Source organism: Mustelus asterias, chromosome 26 (genome assembly GCF_964213995.1).
Source record: "Mustelus asterias chromosome 26, sMusAst1.hap1.1, whole genome shotgun sequence".
Classification (NCBI taxonomy): domain Eukaryota; kingdom Metazoa; phylum Chordata; class Chondrichthyes; order Carcharhiniformes; family Triakidae; genus Mustelus; species Mustelus asterias.
The window spans coordinates 26808544-26826154 of NC_135826.1; the positions used below are offsets into that span (position 1 = coordinate 26808544).

General features: G+C 38.8%; 1 protein-coding gene across 3 annotated transcripts in view; it reads right to left on the reverse strand.

The window, feature by feature from the left end:
- The window catches only part of LOC144479528 (BTB/POZ domain-containing protein 2-like), a 34052-nt gene that overhangs the window by 5813 nt on the left and 10628 nt on the right, over positions 1 to 17611 (reverse strand). For 2 of the 3 annotated variants that reach the window (XM_078198314.1, XM_078198315.1), the window contains exons 3-7: positions 9818 to 9923; positions 6292 to 6489; positions 4059 to 4251; positions 2613 to 2700; positions 721 to 867 (exon numbers count right to left, since the gene is read on the reverse strand). In XM_078198314.1, the coding sequence (XP_078054440.1) occupies positions 721 to 867; positions 2613 to 2700; positions 4059 to 4251; positions 6292 to 6489; positions 9818 to 9923 (732 nt within the window). Of the gene's footprint in view, positions 1 to 720; positions 868 to 2612; positions 2701 to 4058; positions 4252 to 6291; positions 6490 to 9817; positions 9924 to 17379; positions 17554 to 17611 lie in introns of all 3 variants that reach the window. The other variant, XM_078198313.1, reaches the window with a different exon arrangement.

Here is a 17611-nt window from a genome sequence, read left to right on the forward strand (position 1 = left end):
CATCTATAGAGGTACTTTCCACTTGGGGGAGGGGGTAAAAGGCAGCCTTTAAGATGCTCTTACTACTGTAGAAAGCACAACTTCTACAAGGTATAGAGCAGCCAGTTGGTCAAATGACCTGAAGAGTTACAAGGAGAGAGAAATGTAGATGTTTACTTTAAGCAAAAAGAGAAAGAAGTGAAAGAATGGGGGGAAAAAGTAGAGAGAATGATTCAAAGACATCAAAGAATGCTCAGATGACAATGAACCACTTTCTCTCATGCCACATTTTGTCTCCATTTCCATTTTATGTTACTGCCAGTAGCTATTGTCATGGAAGGAATATTATCACAAGTAGGCTTACATTAACACTGTAATGAAGTTGTGAAAATCCCCTAGTCGCCACGCTCCAGCGCCTATTCAGCTACACTGAGGGAGAATTGAGCATGGCCAATGCACCTCGCCAGCAGTCTTTCGGACTATGGGAGGAAACTGGAGCACCGAGGGGAAACTGGAGCACCCAGAGGAAACCCACGCAGACTCGGCACAGACAGTGATACAAGCCAGGAATCAAACCTGGGTCGCTGGTGCTGCGAGGTAGCAGTGCTAACTACTGTGCCACCGACTCGCCATGAAATTCATGAATTGATAGTGACATAACTACCAATTTTGTAATTTATAATCCACCACGGATTCCCAGGATTTAACAATGTTTACAAAAAAACAAGTTTGGTGACTTACCTTCAATGTAGCACATGCAGTATAGTTAACATTGGGTAAAATTTCCACTGGCTCCTTGAACATAACCCTGAAAGTGTTGGAAGATCCATCACAGCTAAAACCAGTGTCATTCTGTCCCAAAATGGTGTTACTGTCAGTGTGGATAATCTAAAAAAAAACGTATGCAATAAGTAAACCTTTACAACTGCCATCAGTAAAAAGCATTTGTAACTTTACAAATCAATTTGAACAAAGCTATTACTATGAAGACAGGCTAAACATACACAATTTGCATCCTTTGTAGTCATATGCTAATTAACCTAAAAACAGCACAAGCACAGAGCATTAATTGTAAATGAGAAACAAATAACAGTTTGTGCAACCAGCAATTCACATCAGGAACCAAAAACCCAGTTGTTCTCTACATAAGAAATACAGAAAGATGAAGCACAAACAAAAGTAGTGCGTACGTGTGCATCCAACATCTTAAAATGGATGCACTGAATATGCAGACGTTCTCTCTATTGAAGAATCCTTGTTCTCCTTTCTCAGCAAAAACTGCTTTGAAGTAATTTAAGCCTAATTTTATATCAGTGCTTCCATCTCATTATATATTCTTTTTGTTTGGTGTCTACAGCTGGTGACTTGTTACCACCCCACATTAGAACCACATGCTTTTAACATCTTCAAATAAGCTCTAATGCCCAGTATAAGTTTGAATATCAAAGCAAAACAATTTGATATTGAGATCACAAGGGAAACTTTTTTTAAAAAAAAATTAAATGTTGCTGCTGAGTAGTGAAAGATAGCACGAGTACAAACATAATCTGAGTAAAAGTAAGATGCGCCTCCATGTAATACTTCAGCAACCCACCAAACTTACTCCGTCTCTCCCAGGCCCACAAATTTTATCACAAGAGGAATAAGAGCTGCGATATTGTGGGAACTTGATCACTTCCAAATTCCCCATAGTCATCCAACCATCCTGACTAGTATATTTGCTGCTTCTGGAAATCCCTACTTGATCTAATGTCGAGTATAATCACTAGAAGGACTGTAGTGGTTCAAGGAGAGAGTCCATCGCCACCTATTCAAGAAACCTAGGGATGGGGAATAATTATAGCTTTGCCGTGCCCACATTCCATGACAATTAAAAAGAAACACTTGGCACAACCCTAAAACTTCCAAGACAGTCTTTTGGATATAGTTTAATGACCTGGTAGAAATCTGTAATTTTACTTTATATTACATTAATTTTAAAGAAAATTAATTTAAACAATGAAAGAGCAAGCTTTCCTATTGTATTACAAAAGGTTTTAGGCTCTTCAAAAAGACTGCCATTAGTTGCCATTCTCATTTAATTCCATTTACTCCAGCACCTAAATTCTTTCACACCTTTCACTATTTTCTGATTTTGTGTTCATTGCTGATTTGTCACAAATTTATACATTATACAATTGGTACATTAGCAGGTTCTGCTAGCATTGACAATAATTGCACAGTATCATGTTACAGTGTCAGCAGCGGCTCAGTTTGTAACACACACACACCCCAAGAATCAGAAAGTTGTGGGTTCAGGTTCAACTTCAAATCATTTAACCCAGCCAAACTCTCAGTGCATTGCTGAGGCCACTGATGCCATCCTGTGGATGAAGTGTTAACCTGAAACCTTGACTGCCCTCAGGTGGACGTAAAAGATTCCATCAAATTACTTTGAAGAGCAACACCCTAGACAATATTTATTCCCCAATCAACATTACATGTTCAATGTCATATTCATGTCAGAGACTCTTCCATGAGCAAACTGACATCAACATAACAATAATGACTACACTTGAACATCATTGGCTGCAAAATGCTTTAGGACACGCCCAGGTCATGAACACTATATAAATCAAAGTATTTCTTTTTACCTGTATATTTACTTGATAGTCTGTGGGCCCATGTATTGATCCGTACAAACCAAACCCAACCACAAATATCCTCCTATTCACAGTAAACCTGTGGAATTAAAATATACATTAGAATAGTTCAAATACACCTCCTCTGCCAATCAAAACAAAACTGACCTGTCAATTATCAAGCAGAACTATTACCCAACCCCACACTTTACATGTTACTTTAACTGCAACTATTATAATCTGTTCCACATATGATTTGATACTTTATTTTATGCTTTAATGCCAGTGATCTAACTGCAGCATGCAGTATATTCTGGCAATCTGGCCTGTAGTGCCTTTGTCCTGATGCTGCTTTCAGCTTAAGCTACTTTTCAACTGCTGTTTCCTTCCTAATGGAGTGAGGCTACAGGATTAGGAAAAAAACTGTTAACTGTATTTGTGGAAAGGCAATTGGTGGATGTGACCTATATCCACCAATGAGATTGCAGATCTATCCACACTTCAAAAGTGAAGAGACTTCTAATAAATAAATATGAATATTTAACTTGGTTAATAAGAGATACTCATTCTCCAAATTCAGTGTTTGCTTTGTATTATAACTGCTTATGTATGGCCTGTGGGGTTTCTCCAAGGCGACTGATGACCGACAAAGACCAGAGGTTTGGATTGCCTAGTTTTAACAGGATAGTGATTTACAAATAGAATTTATACATTAGAATCAAACAGCACAGAAGATAACCATTCTGCCCAGTACGTCTTTGAAATAGCATCCAATTAGTAATTTCCCCATAACTCTGCAAATTTCCCCTTTAAGTATAAATTCAATTCTCTTCTAAAAGAGATGAAACTTCGCTCTTTCAAGTATTGCGTCCAGACTTTAACAACTCACTACATAGAAAAGTAAATCCCCTAGAATGTTTGCCTATTATCTAATTACTGACCAGCTGAAAGTATTGAATTCCCAAACTTAGCAACAAATCCAATTTTTAGACATGTATGTCATTAAGAATTGGCTTCTGAAAGTAATGTTTTTTGCTCAAATTGCCTCAGATTTTGTTTACCCCTTTGCTGAAAATAGCCACATCTACTGATAGATATGGTTCTAGGGCACCAGTAGTCCTTCATTGGAATCCAGACACCATTAGCAGTTTATTTGAACTTAGTGTGTTTGGGGAAGTTGTGGCGTGAAAGGTGCGTCTTATAGCAAATCTTATGGCGAGGATCACTGGGTAGCGATCCAGAGCAGTGATCCTGGGTGATTAACAGGTCCACCGCAAACAAAAGGTCAATTCTGTGCATCAACCACTTCTCAGTTTAGATGGCTAACTCACACATTTGAAGGAGGAGCAAACACACAGGGCGGGGGCATCCTGGTCCTTAATTCACAGCATCAAACCACACATTCCAGTTACCACTGAACCCATAAAAGATGTGCACATCTGTACAGAAAACCTTTACCTTATTCGGTCACTTGTACCACTGTAGCCCCAGCGGCTTTCCACCTGTTGGAAACGATTGATGCTACACTCTTTGCCCCTCAGGCAACAGCGGGGTCTGTCTATAAACTCTACTCGAGGCTTCGGATTGACTGTAAAATGTAGGAAGAGACTAACAACTTCTCGGTCTGTTAGAATCCCTGACTGTGCAGGTCCTGTGGGGTGGGTGGAAACATTTTATACTTGATACTGTTCAATAGATTTTAGACATCAGTCATCAGCAGAACTAATTTTCTATTTGATATCATCCCAGACAGATGAAGAAACTAACCTTAGCCATGAAAGTATTAGAGGACTGACAATTAATTTCAACATCCCTTATGCTGAGGGGAGGGGAAAAACCCCTGATTGATATTCAGCGACTCTCCTATGAAAATCTGCAAGTAGAAACCATGCGCCATCAGGATCAGGCCACACGGTGATATTCTTCACAGCCAAGTAGCTAGTTTGTATTTTCAGTCTATACTCATAAGGAATGGGAATTTTAGCACAATATCAAAGGATGCTGACACTTCTGGAAGAACGCACTAGCATTAGCCTGCATCATCCATGGTAGGAGAGAAAGTTGGGGTGGTGGGGAATGAATTGGTACTGCATTGAGGGGAGAAAATTTAGAAATGACAACTGCATTTTACCAGAACCCATTTTGAACAATACACCGAACACGGTCATTAATTAAATTGTGGACAGCCTTCCAATTTATTGGCACCCATAATAAAGCTTTCCTTTTATCCTTCCCGTCCATATTAATTTAAAACAAATTATAATTGATTATTAATTTATTTATTAATAAAATACTCTCTTCAGGTCTGTCCAGCTAATGGCGGCATTGACCTAAAGAAATTCATCATATGAACTTTCGTCCTTTTAGGACACTTCACTGAACACTTGGTAAAGCACAACAAGAAAATTAATTTACATGGAGGCAATTAAGTATAGGGAGGAACCTAGACAATAGGTTGTTTCTCCTCTGAAATCACCTGAACTCATGCAAATTATTTTTAAGCTGAATAGAACACTTTGATTTCCTGTAACTGATTGACAAGAGACAAGTTGTTTGTGTGAACAGCATGTGACAAAAATCACCTAACTGAGGCACCACACAATCAAAGAATGAGAATAGGACGGGAAAGTGAAGTTGAGGTAGCTCAACCCTTAAATGGAGCAGAGCGACTTCCTCCCATTTCTTAGCTGTTCTTCTTTACAAGTCATTGCTTTGGTGGTGCCAAGTTTCACGAAGACTACGAGCCAGATTTGTGCTACGGGGGTAGGATAGTTTGAGTCAGGAAATTTCCCATCTTGGCAGACTTGCCTTGATTTAAAGGGCCTTCTTAGACCTAATTTTCACCCTGGGGACATGATCAAGTTGGGCCCCCTGACCTGTAAGCAGAACCTAGGTGGCCACAGAGTGCCAAGACAGGCTGGCTAGAAGGCCCACCTCGATGCTCTTGGAAACTGTCAGGCCCTCTGGCCTCATCCTTCACATCCATACCCCGTCGCCCCCATATCACCACCCAGTATCTACCATGGGGAGATTTTAAAAAACAATCTAATACAGCTCGCCTTAATAATGAAAAAACATCCATTCCTGAAATCCATTGAAAGCTTTCAAATCTCAAGTGTTCAATCTCTTACAAAAATAAATCCCTATTTAGACCCCACAAAGGCACTTAATTCTTCCATAGCTTCTTTAAATTGTCAATCAAACCATAAACTCAGAACACTACTCCCCTCTCCTTTAATAATTTTAGCTTTTGAAACTCAGCCAAGCATTCACAATTATATATTAATCCTTGGGAAATGTCAAAGAACTTGTTGAAATTATACCAAGTGATTTTTTTGTTAGCCAATCTTCACAGATGGTTTCTCAAAGCCATCCAGCGCAGAGTCATTTTTAAAAACTCTTACTGGTAGCTTAAGTCTTTCTACATAACGCATCATTCCAAGCTGTATATTACCAATAAGCGCATAAAGTATGTTAACACCTGTTCAATAATTATTTGAAAGTACCCATTTTGTTTTACACTATTATTCATTATTTAATGGAACATGACTTCCAAATTCCCCCATTATTGAATTAAAACGTACCAAACAGTTTTACTGTTTGTCCTCAAGCCATATTTATTTCATCCAAAAATGCATCATATAAAAGCCCTTCAAATTATTCATTTAAAATGTGTCATATTCATAGTCACCTGCTGCAAATTCCTCGATGGTCATGAGTGGAAATCGGATGAGTGACAATGCCTTTCCTAAAACTTTACGTTTGTTTTCAGGAGTGAGTTGAAGCTGCTGTCGCTGGCATTCTGCTTCTGCCCAGCGCACCACAGCATTAAATAACCGAATTTCCCGAATCCCAAGAGTATCTCGTTCTAGCACTGCCATTAGTGTATCTGCAACAGAGACAAACATTAAAGCCAGCAATTTGGAGGTTCCAGACAAGTATTTCTTCTTAGTAACAAATACACCAATTCAAAAACTAGCGTCCACAAAACCTCAGTTAATGCCTGGATGCCAAAACATCAAGTTGCTCTAGTGCAAGTCAAATGCCCAGAAACCAGCGTCCAAGACCAGAAGTTTAATTTATGATAAGAACATCAAGATTAGACAACTCTTAAGTGTGAAATGCAGAGTTATAGCACTATGACAGATCTGTGAAAATCCACTTGGACTATTGCCATCTTGTCTAGCCATTCAAAGTAAACCCAGAGCAAATATGAACCTCCAGTAGAAGACTAGCAGATTGTGCATGACTCGCAAAATCCACAAGCAATGTATGTAGAAACCCAAAGCACAAACTTAAAAGTTTTACATAGACATCCTGTGACCAGCACTTTATCTCAGCACTGAAAAATCAACCTATTTACTTGCACCAAATAAATAAAATTGATACCAGCTGCAGCTAAAATGTACTAGCTGTTAAATATTAAATTCAAGTGCAGGGGAAAAGAAAGACAGCACCTTTGTATTAAAATCCGTTTGTGTTTTACAAGTGGCCCTGGGATTGATGTAATACCAATCATGCTACCTCCATGTCTGGTGTGTTAAAACAAACCATTTGCTACTGAATCATATTAAAAGGTACTGCCTCTTCTTCAAAAAATTGGTCAGTAGCAAATGGAGTGTTCTATTTTCAGACTGAGCTTAAAAGTGTGGCTATTCCCTGTTGCTCAGAGAAGCAGGTGACCAGAGTACTTAAATACTTCTATTGCTTGTGACAACTGGTGGTTCCAGATGGGCTGATATCTATCCAGTAGAATCACCCACCTAAAACCTTATATTTTTCACAACGTTACACGAAAGGAATAAACTAACATTCATCAATTGTGGAATTGTTAGGCAAGATCCCAAAGATAATTAACTAAACGGGGGTAAACCGAATCAAAATAATAAACCCACAATAATTAATAATTTGGGTTTTTCCTCATCTGTTGAATTCCCCCTTTTTTGATTAGTTTGTATCTTATAAAAATTGGATGTTTTAAACAAATTTTAACCATTCATTGCTATGAGAAATGGCACAAAATTCTACTAAAAGCAATTTAAGAGAATTTGGCAAACTGACAAGAATGTGGACACATGATATCGACGTACAATTAAAGGAATCGTTTAAAGGAACTTCACATTATTGAGAACTAATCTCAAAAGCAATTATGCATTGAGTGCTATCTTACTTAAATTTTATATTCAAAACATGATTAAATAGCATTATAAACGATTGGATTTTAAATTTTATTTTAAATTAAAACCATAGGCAAGATGATTTGGATTGATGCATTAGGCTATTTCAAATCTGTAGAAGGGTCATATAGACTCTAAACATTAATTCTCTTTCTCTCTCCACAGATGCTGCCAACCTGATTACATCCAGCATTTTCTGTTTTTATTTCATTTTACTATTGCTCCTGTGATAATGGGAACACTGTTGCTATATGATAAACAGATGTGGTATTTAAAGTCCAATCACATCCTTGTTGAAGGACGATACACAGAGGAATTTATAAACTAGTTGAAGATGCTGGTGAGGGGAAAAGAAGGGCTCTGGATTGCACCAGACACTTCATGCACAGTTCAGAAAAAGTAGTACTTGCCTACATGGTTGTGACGCACTGTGAAGTTCATTATCAGTATGTGGTTTCATTCTGCGTTATGCAGATCGATCGATGGAACTTGATGAGAATTAATGTTCAAAGTAAGGAAGATATACATTATACACCATTTATATGGTTTGGTGATTAACCTTTTGAATTAGACAAACAAAAAAAAACAAGAATGACTAAATATGGGGACCCAATAGGGTCCGCAATGTTACCTCAGTTACTCTCTAGTCAGAAGCTTTATGGTCAGTTATAAAGTTTAGCCATAAATTAAGTATGTTTATTTAAGTGGTTTACAGAGGGGAAAAAAGAAAACAGACTACTTAAAACTTGCTGGAATAAATACAAAAATACACTAAGAGAGGTATACCAGGAATTCACTCATGGTAGTAAAATGTGTACAATGGAGGAGAAAGAACACCCTGGATGGAGTTATTGTCTCCTGTGTTCCTCATGGTGGCAGTAACTGTAGCCTTGGTGACTATTATTTACAGGAGTCAAAAGATGGTGGGAAGTTTCAAACGCTAAGACAAGTAATTAAAAATGGCTGTGAACTTGTTGAATCATAAGTGAGGGATCACCCTCAAAAGAGGGGTTGCAAGGTATCCCAAGTGCAAGTAGGATTAAGATTTGGTTTAATTGCATATGCTTTCACTTTTCTTTTAAATGGATTTTGGATTTGTATTGAGGTGAGAAACAATAGAAATGCTTAGAGTTGTTCATTCTCAGGATGCTTTAGAATTTAAATGAATCAAGGTAAAATTTAGTTGACTGTGTTGTTCAGCTTCTTGAGCGGTAAAGTGTGATTCACACATGTTGACTTATTTTTGTGACAACATTGTGATACGAGTTGCCACGGCAGTCTTGAGGTATGACATGGGATAGGATAGGATCTGGTGTTTTGAAGGAAATATCTCATTTCTGGGGGTTTTCTTCACAATAATGCTGGTCAAGTCATAATGAATCAGCAATGGACCATGTGCATGAAAACTTGACTCAAGATCTTGAGCTGCCCTGAACGACAGAGCATCAGAATCAAAAGACTTGATGTAAGCTACCTCTCTACTCAGGGAAATGTAGGGCAATTGTGTTTGTTTCTCAGTTTCCTGCTTATAGACATTGCATATATCCAAGACTTAGTCAAACACAATAAACAGATACATCGCAACCATATTTGATTTGTCAGGTCCAAATTCTCTGAACCAATTGTAAATTTAGCAGCATATTTTATGGTTAAGGAGATATTGACAAAACTGCATAAACATCATTCTCAAGGCCTAAGTTGTCACCTCAGTCTCTTGACTTGTTAAACTGCATTATTCTAAATTTGGAGTCTTAACTTTTGAATCAGAATCTTTCAAATGTAATAATTACCTTTTGGAAATAAATGTTTCCAATCAAACCAAGACTGAGGTTTAAAAACATAAAACTCTCATATTAAAAATTTTAAATTAGAAGTAGAATTAGCAAACATAGAAAATCCAAAATGTAAAATCAACTTTTCCCATTCCTTATCACATCCCAGCAATGTCAACCATTAGGTGGAAAAAAATCCTTAAGATTTTTGTTAAAAACAAACATGAAAATCTATCATTTTCCTTTTCAATTGGACGAATACACTTACCTAAATCAATATCTGTAAAACCTTCTGCATTGATTGCATCTGAAGTATTTTTATCAATATTTTCCAAGCATAAACTGGCAAGCTGTGGTTCATCAAAGAGTCTTGCCTGAGGAACAAATGGGTGCATTAGTCTTGCACAATTCATAGTCAAGCGCACATTTTCCTCCTGCAAATAAACAGTTTCAAAGATGATAAAACATTTTCTAGGCATCAAAATTTGCTCTCTCCTCGAGGGTTGGAAGGTGTACGAAATGTAAAGCCATGCTTTTGGGAGTATAATAGAATCCCAATTTGATTAATGAATATTCTTAAATATTTTAATTTCATATGTTTTCAAGTGCCGTGCAAATAGTCATGTTGTTAAAAAGGAAGCTTATTGCTCTCATTATATAGGGCGTTCTGGGATAAACTGATTTTCTTCATTAATAAGCTTTCCCTTTGAATCTCTAATGCTTGTGACACTTGTGGTTTAAGCTGGATGAAAATAAATATCAAGAGGTAAACAGAAATGTATCTACAAATTAATGGTCTCTAATACTCAACTTAGTATAAGGAATAGCTAAAGAAAACAAAGACTATTAGATCAGTTAAAAAGACAGGGAAAGATTGTGGAAGCAATAGAAAAGCCTGTTCTGTTATGTGATGAGTCAGAACAATCAGACAGTCACTGAAGGATGCTCAAGGACAGGTTACAAAGGACTCGCTGGGTATAGTTGAACTAAGAAAATAATGCTTTACTATTAGAATTGAATGATACTAGCAATATTAAATGATGAACATATTGAGATAGAAGTGAGAAATTGAAAATACAAAAGAGCAGTTGGGCCAGATGATAATTGCAAGAGTTCCTCAGGAAGTTTGAACATGTGCTGTGTGATCCTCTAGCCCATAATTTTAATAGCTCAATGCACACTTTGACACTTCCCATATACTGCAAGGAGGCTAATGTAATCCCCATCCATAAAAAAGTGGCAAGATGGATATGGGTTCTGATAAAAGGTCTTGACCTGATAAATGAACTCTCTCTCTCTCACACAGATGCTGCCTGACCCAAGTATTTCCAACATTTTCTGTTTGTATTATATACTATTTTGTTCTTGTACAGCAGGTAGAATTGGTCAAGTCTCAATTAGAAAACTTGTTAGATCTTCATTATAGTGGGTGATGTGACTTTGAAGGAAAGTCACTAGACAGTATAAAGAATCTTAAGTTATCAAGATATGCTAGAGGAATTGGGACTTTCAGCATAGATTGAAGTTTATAAGAAACATAAGCAGGAATAGACCATACAGTCCATCAAGCCTGCTCCAACACCATGGCTGGTCCTGGATCTCAATTCCTCTTTATTGCCTGATCCCCACATCCCTACAGTTTATTTTTAGACTCTTTATCTCATCTGGAATATGCTCACTGTGCATCCAGAGGTAGAGGGTTCCAAAGATTTGCAACCCAATAAGTGAATACATTTTTCGTCATCTCAGACCTAAATGACCCATCCATTATCTTGAAACTCTACCTCTTCGATCTATACATTCCAGGTAGGAGGAGCAGCCTCTTAGCATCTACCAACTCCAGCCTTCTCAAAATCTAATTCGTCTAAACTCCAGAGTAAGTGGAACCATTCTAATCCCTCTTTTCCCAAGAATGAATCTAGTGAACTTTTACCTACTCTTAAGTATATTCTTTCTTTGAGGTAGAGGCCAAAATTGCACACAATACTGCAGGTTTATTCTCATCAAAGGTCCTGTTTATATTATTATATAATGAAGGGAAGAGACTGTGTTCCAGGTGACAGTTTGTTCCAAATAAAAAGATTAGAGGGTGGCACAATTTTAAAGTTACACAAGGCCTGATCTGGATAAGATGTTTGGAGGTGATTCTTTTCCCAGAGAACAGAGACGTTCTGGAATATGCTGCTGTCTTGTACAATGACCAGTTTGTTAAATTCCTTCAGGAAAACATTTTAAAATAGACAGGATAGACAAATTGCTTAGAGGGGCCAGAATGGAGTTACCCAGCATTCTTTCCCTAAGTTTTTAAACTTGGTTTTTCATCTCTCCCGGGAGGCCACATGGTTTCGGGCGGGGTGGAGAGTGCTTATATTGTGATACACAAGGTATTACAATCATGTGGGTCAGATTGGATGGACCAGAGGGTCTTTACCTGTCCATCTTGTTCGCATATCCCTATTAAAAGAACAAAGGTTTACATTAATGCTGTGACATTGCCCCATATAGCTGTAAAATAAATGACTTTTAGCTTAACTAAATGGTACACAAGTATCAATTCATCTTCAGTCACTAGACACTTCCACTGATTAATACAGGAAAAATATTTTTATTTCCTGATTCTGGGATCTTATCTGAAGCTTCAATAGATTATAGCTTGTGGCAGTGCACTTTAAATTCTGATATTTTGTATTTAGTGTGCAAAGGTTTTGACTTGCATCTCTTTGGGGTAGTACTTGCAAAAAGCAATTTTTCTCTGTTCGAGAAAGGGGTGGAAGAACAGAGAAACAGCAAAGGGAGTTAAAATAAGATTTTTACCCACCCCCCCCCCCCCCTTCTTTCTCAGGTGTGGAGTTGCATCACATTGCCATTGCATTTGCAGTTCTCCAATATCGTACCCAATTTGCCATTTCCCCATGGGCAGGAAGATTATTAAATCTGAAATGCATGACAGTCAAGTCCATTCCCAATCTCAGTCTCCAACAGAAGAAAATGATCAGAAGTGGCAATCAAGGATTGACCTGAAGCTAACTACAATGTTCCCACTATTCATAACTCAATACAAACTGGGGTAGAATTACTTTGGAGCAGGATTCCCTTGTTCTCCTCTTCTTGCTGTTTTGGTCTGGTGTCTTTCAGTGAAGTACACACCTTTAGTTTTAGCCAATACAATCAAGGTGAAAATGTCCAGGTTTTAAACTGAAGACACTTCCTAATGGTCCATTTGGGCAATCTGCCCAGTCCTTGCAGACAGAACTGTAAGCAAGGTAATTCATAAGGACTGATGGTAAAATGTGAAGGTTAACTTGTGGCGAACCAACCTAAGCCTCTTGCTAGTTTTTTTTTTAAGCTGCAGTTTTGTACCTTAAGTAGGACAGAGAAGGTATCAGAACACAGATTAATCAGTTGACAGCAGTAAACCTGGTATGTGGTGTGGAACTAGACAGCTAGATCAAGCAAGCCAACACATCACTAGATACTTTGAGTAGATCTCTGCAATGCTCTGAAGTTGGAAGTCTGGTTCACAGGTTTAGTAAGAAGTCTCACAACACCAGGTCAAAATCCAACAGGTTTATTTGGTAGCAAAAGCCACGAGCTTTCGGAACAGGCTGTCCCTTCGTCAGGTGGGTGGGAGTTCTGAGTACAAACAAGGCACAGAGACACAAACTCAATTTACATGAATAATGATCGGAATGTGAGACTTTACAGCTAATCAAGTCTTAAAAGTACAGACAATGCGAGTGGAGGGAGCATCAAGCATAGGTTAAAGAGATGTGTATTGTCTCCAGACAGGACAGCTAGTGAGACTCTGCACATCCAGGCAGGTTGTGGGGGTTACAGATAGCGTGACATGAACCCAATATCCCGGTTGAGGCCGTCCTCATGTGTGCAGAACCTGGCTATCAGTTTCTGCTCAGCGACTCTGTGCTGTTGTGCGTCGTAAAGGCCGCCTTGGAGAACGCTTACCCGGAGATCAGAGGCTGAATGCCCGTGACCGCTGAAGTGCTCCCCAACAGGAAGAGAACACTCCTGCCTGGTGATTGTCGAGCGGTGTTCATTCACCCGTTGTCGTAGCGTCTGCATGGTTTCCCAAATGTACCATGCCTCTCTTCCTGTTGGGGAGCACTTCAGCGGTCACGGGCATTCAGCCTCCGATCTCCGGGTAAGCGTTCTCCAAGGCGGCCTTTACGACACACAACAGCACAGAGTCGCTGAGCAGAAACTGATAGCCAAGTTCCGCACACATGAGGACGGCCTCAACCGGGATATTGGGTTCATGTCACACTATCTGTAACCCCCACAACCTGCCTGGATGTGCAAAGTCTCACTAGCTGACCTGTCTGGAGACAATACACATCTCTTTAACCTGTGCTTAATGCTCCCTCCACTCACATTGTCTGTACGTTTAAGACTTGATTAGCTGTAAAGGCTCACATTCCAATCATTATTCCTGTAAATTGAGTTTGTGTCTTTGTGCCTTGTTTGTAATCAGAACTCCCACCCACCTGACGAAGGGACAGCCTGTTCAGAAAGCTCGTGGCTTTTGCTACCAAATAAACCTGTTGGACTTTAATCTGGTGTTGTTAGACTTCTTACTGTGTTTACCCCAGTCCAACACCGGCCTCTCCACATCATTACAGGCTTAGAATATCAGCTGGTGTTAGCCAGTTGTGAGATTGTGCATTTATATCTGAAGTTCAATCCGCATCCACCATTGGGTTGCAGAGAGTGGAAGAGATTCTGCTGAAGCTCTGCTGCTCCAATAGGTGGATTTATCACAATGCAGTTTTAATTGTTGCCATCTACGTATCTGTGATATGTAGATTAACAGCAACAAATATTTTATGGCACTCACTGCGCTGCTTGCAAATATCATGCATATGTTGACATACAGAATCTTTCCATTTTAATTGGCTGCAAGATTGAAGACTGGAAGAGAGTCACTACGGAACCGAATGTCTGATAATACTTCAGGACACTGTTGATCACTGACCACTTAACCCGCTTCACTACAGCACCTTAAGAGGCAGACATATCACTAGAAGTAGAGGTTTCCTTAACTTTAGATTGCCAAGCACACTATCCCATTCAAATAACTTCTCTGCTAAATCTGACACTCTCACCAGAATATAAATCTACTTTTTCCTGGATCTACAAGTCGACTATGAAGTAAGGAAGCCAGGTTAAGCAATGTGGAAGCTGGCTCGTGGATAATGGATTGTGTGGAATCTAAATTAAATCAATGACAGCTTAAAGCAACTGATAGTTTACTTTGTAACGGAATGTGGCTTTGCAGTTGTCAATAAGTGAAAATTTAGGAAGGAATAATTGGGTCTAGCCTGTTAACAGGAGAAATTGACTTGTATACAAACATTATGATCTTGGATAAGTGAACATGGAAACCTTTTTAAAATTTCTATAATGGTGCTTTTTATGCTGATCAAAAAAAATGGTTGTGCCCTGTTAAATCAAACTATAGGCCTAGGCTGCTCTGTAATACATACATTAACTGTCCAGTAATAATAATTTCAGTGAACTTCCCTAACATAATCCTTTCAAACTTCCAACAAAATTCGTGTAGAAGCAGCAGTCTTCCCTGTGCCGAGTCTGGTCAAGTCACAGTAGATACTTGCACCACACCTGAGAACATCACTTGTAATGACCATAGGAGAGCGCTCAAACTATACCCAAAAAATGCTGCTTTGAAGCAAACAAAATTTAATTTTAGTTTATAAAACACATTTGCCAGTTTCTCAATAAATAGTGAGTCTAAAGGATTCCTATTTGCAAAATAAAGCAAGACCTAGGAAACAAAACACAGACTGATCCATCAGCAACAACCCATTAACTTTACTTTACTGGGAGCTGTAACAAAACTGAAGTCTTATTTTTGTTATTCAGCATTGCATTCAAATACTGTTTATGCAGCTTTCAAAATTGTCAAAAAACTTAGCTAAATGCAAGTTGAATCACTCACCTGTTGAAGAAGAATTTTTAAAAAATATTTCTGACGCGCAAGCTTTAATAGAGCGTTCAATACTGGTTCAACAACAGAGGCTGAATTTACCAGTTTTATTCAATGCATTCAAGCAGAGAACATTGCCTGCATCAGTAAAATCAGACCAGGCACAAAAAGATTCCAATAATGGTTTGTGCTGATTTAATTGATCTCATTCAGGACAATGGATTTAGCTAATCTTAAAATATCCCAAGTGCTCTCCTGCTCATGTGGATAGCTACCCTTTCAACACTCTGGAATAGTCTTCTAATGGTCCCTGTCTGGACTCTCAGCTGAAGAATGGCCACAGGAGGAAGGTACCAAGGCCATAGAACCTCACTCCAATATGAGCCAATGTTTTCAAAAGAGGGACAACATTTTGCGTTCGCCTGATGGGCTGGGCAAAGGGAATGTTTCTGGTTACTTTTTGAGTGGAATAGGATGGATGGATGAAGCAGGCAGATCAGAACTGGAGGCAATTCGTCTTAGACAGAAGGGCAGTGTGCCAGTTGACAAATTCATGATACTTTTAAGATGTATAAATTGTTGTAAAGATATGCAAGTAATCTAGAAAATATTTTAAATTGTTTAAAGGACATTTTGAGGCTACACCCTTCAGTCCATTTCCTTTGATTGTGGAAGAATTCTGGCCTCTGCTACATATCCTTACCACAGATATTCCAGCATTGTGAACCTACTTTCTTTCCCTAAATGCCTTTTCCTGGCTTCCTCTTGCCCATCGAGAAAAGATCCTCAAAACCTACTATTTTGCACCCTCCAACACAGTTCCTCTCAGTAAAGTACCTTGGTAGTTTAATCCCAATAAATATAGTATTTAACAATCATATTACTGTAATCTGTCTGGCAAATGAGGCAAAAGTATTAGCAATGTTCAAAAGAAAACTGGGGTTGTCATTAGGACACAAGACCAAAGGGTTGAACAACCTATTCTTGTCATCTTATGCTACTGGTTTGGTATTAAAGTCCCAAAGTACTGCATGGCTCATAAACAAACCTTTGCATAAGTGAGTCTGCTATCATTTAGATCTAGTCTGGCCCCAGTGCTTATCAAGGCGTTTCTCCATCTCCAATCAAAACCCTGAACAATTGCTACGCTGAAATTGCCATCAACCAATTTTCAATATGTACTTTTGTAATCAGGATAGAATCGTTTAATGGTGTGATCTCATGCAGAACACAGATTGACAGAATGCAAAATTGATAGATTTATGCAAGACGTTATATTCTTGTTTATTCATTCATGGGACATGGATGTCGCTGGCTGACCAGCGTTTATTGCCCATCCCTAGTTGCCCTTGTTCAGAGCACAGTTGAGAGCCAACCACATTGCTGTGGCTCTGGAGTCACATGTAGACCAGACCAGGTAAGGATGGCAGATTTCCTTCGCTAAAAGGACATTAGTGAACCAGATGGATTTTTCTGACAATGGTCATCAGTAGATTCTTAATTCCAGATATTTTTTTTAAAAATTCACATTTCACCATCAGCCGTGGTGAGATTCAAACCCAGGTCCCCAGAGCATTAGCTGAGTTTCTGGATGAATAGTCTAGTGATAATACCACTAGGCCATCACCTCCCCACGTGTGCATTCTATACAAGTGTATCAACAGAGGTTTATTATGTTGCCACCAAAGGTTCCCACAATTGTGCATAAAAACAGTTATAGAATTACAGGTGGTGGAGAGAGAGAGAGAACAGGGTGTAGATAAGAATGTACTCCCTTAGTTCAGTAGCTTTGCCCCACCATCCCCTCCAAAAATAAGTCCCACCAGCATTTTCCTACTAGATTGCTTTTCAAGTCTCTCCTGCCCTACCTCTCCCTCTCCAACTTGGTCTCCTTCCTTAAATTCCTCGTCCCCGTTTAGTGCTTTCTCTTGATCCTCCCTGTTGCGTGGCCATACAGAAACTGAACCCTGGCATCCAGACGGCTGTCCCACGACTGCTTCGCCTGACATTACGCAGGTATTACCACACATAGCTCTGTGCCTCTGCAATATTATTAAAAACAGTTATAAAAACTGAAATTTTAAAATTTAATACCACAGC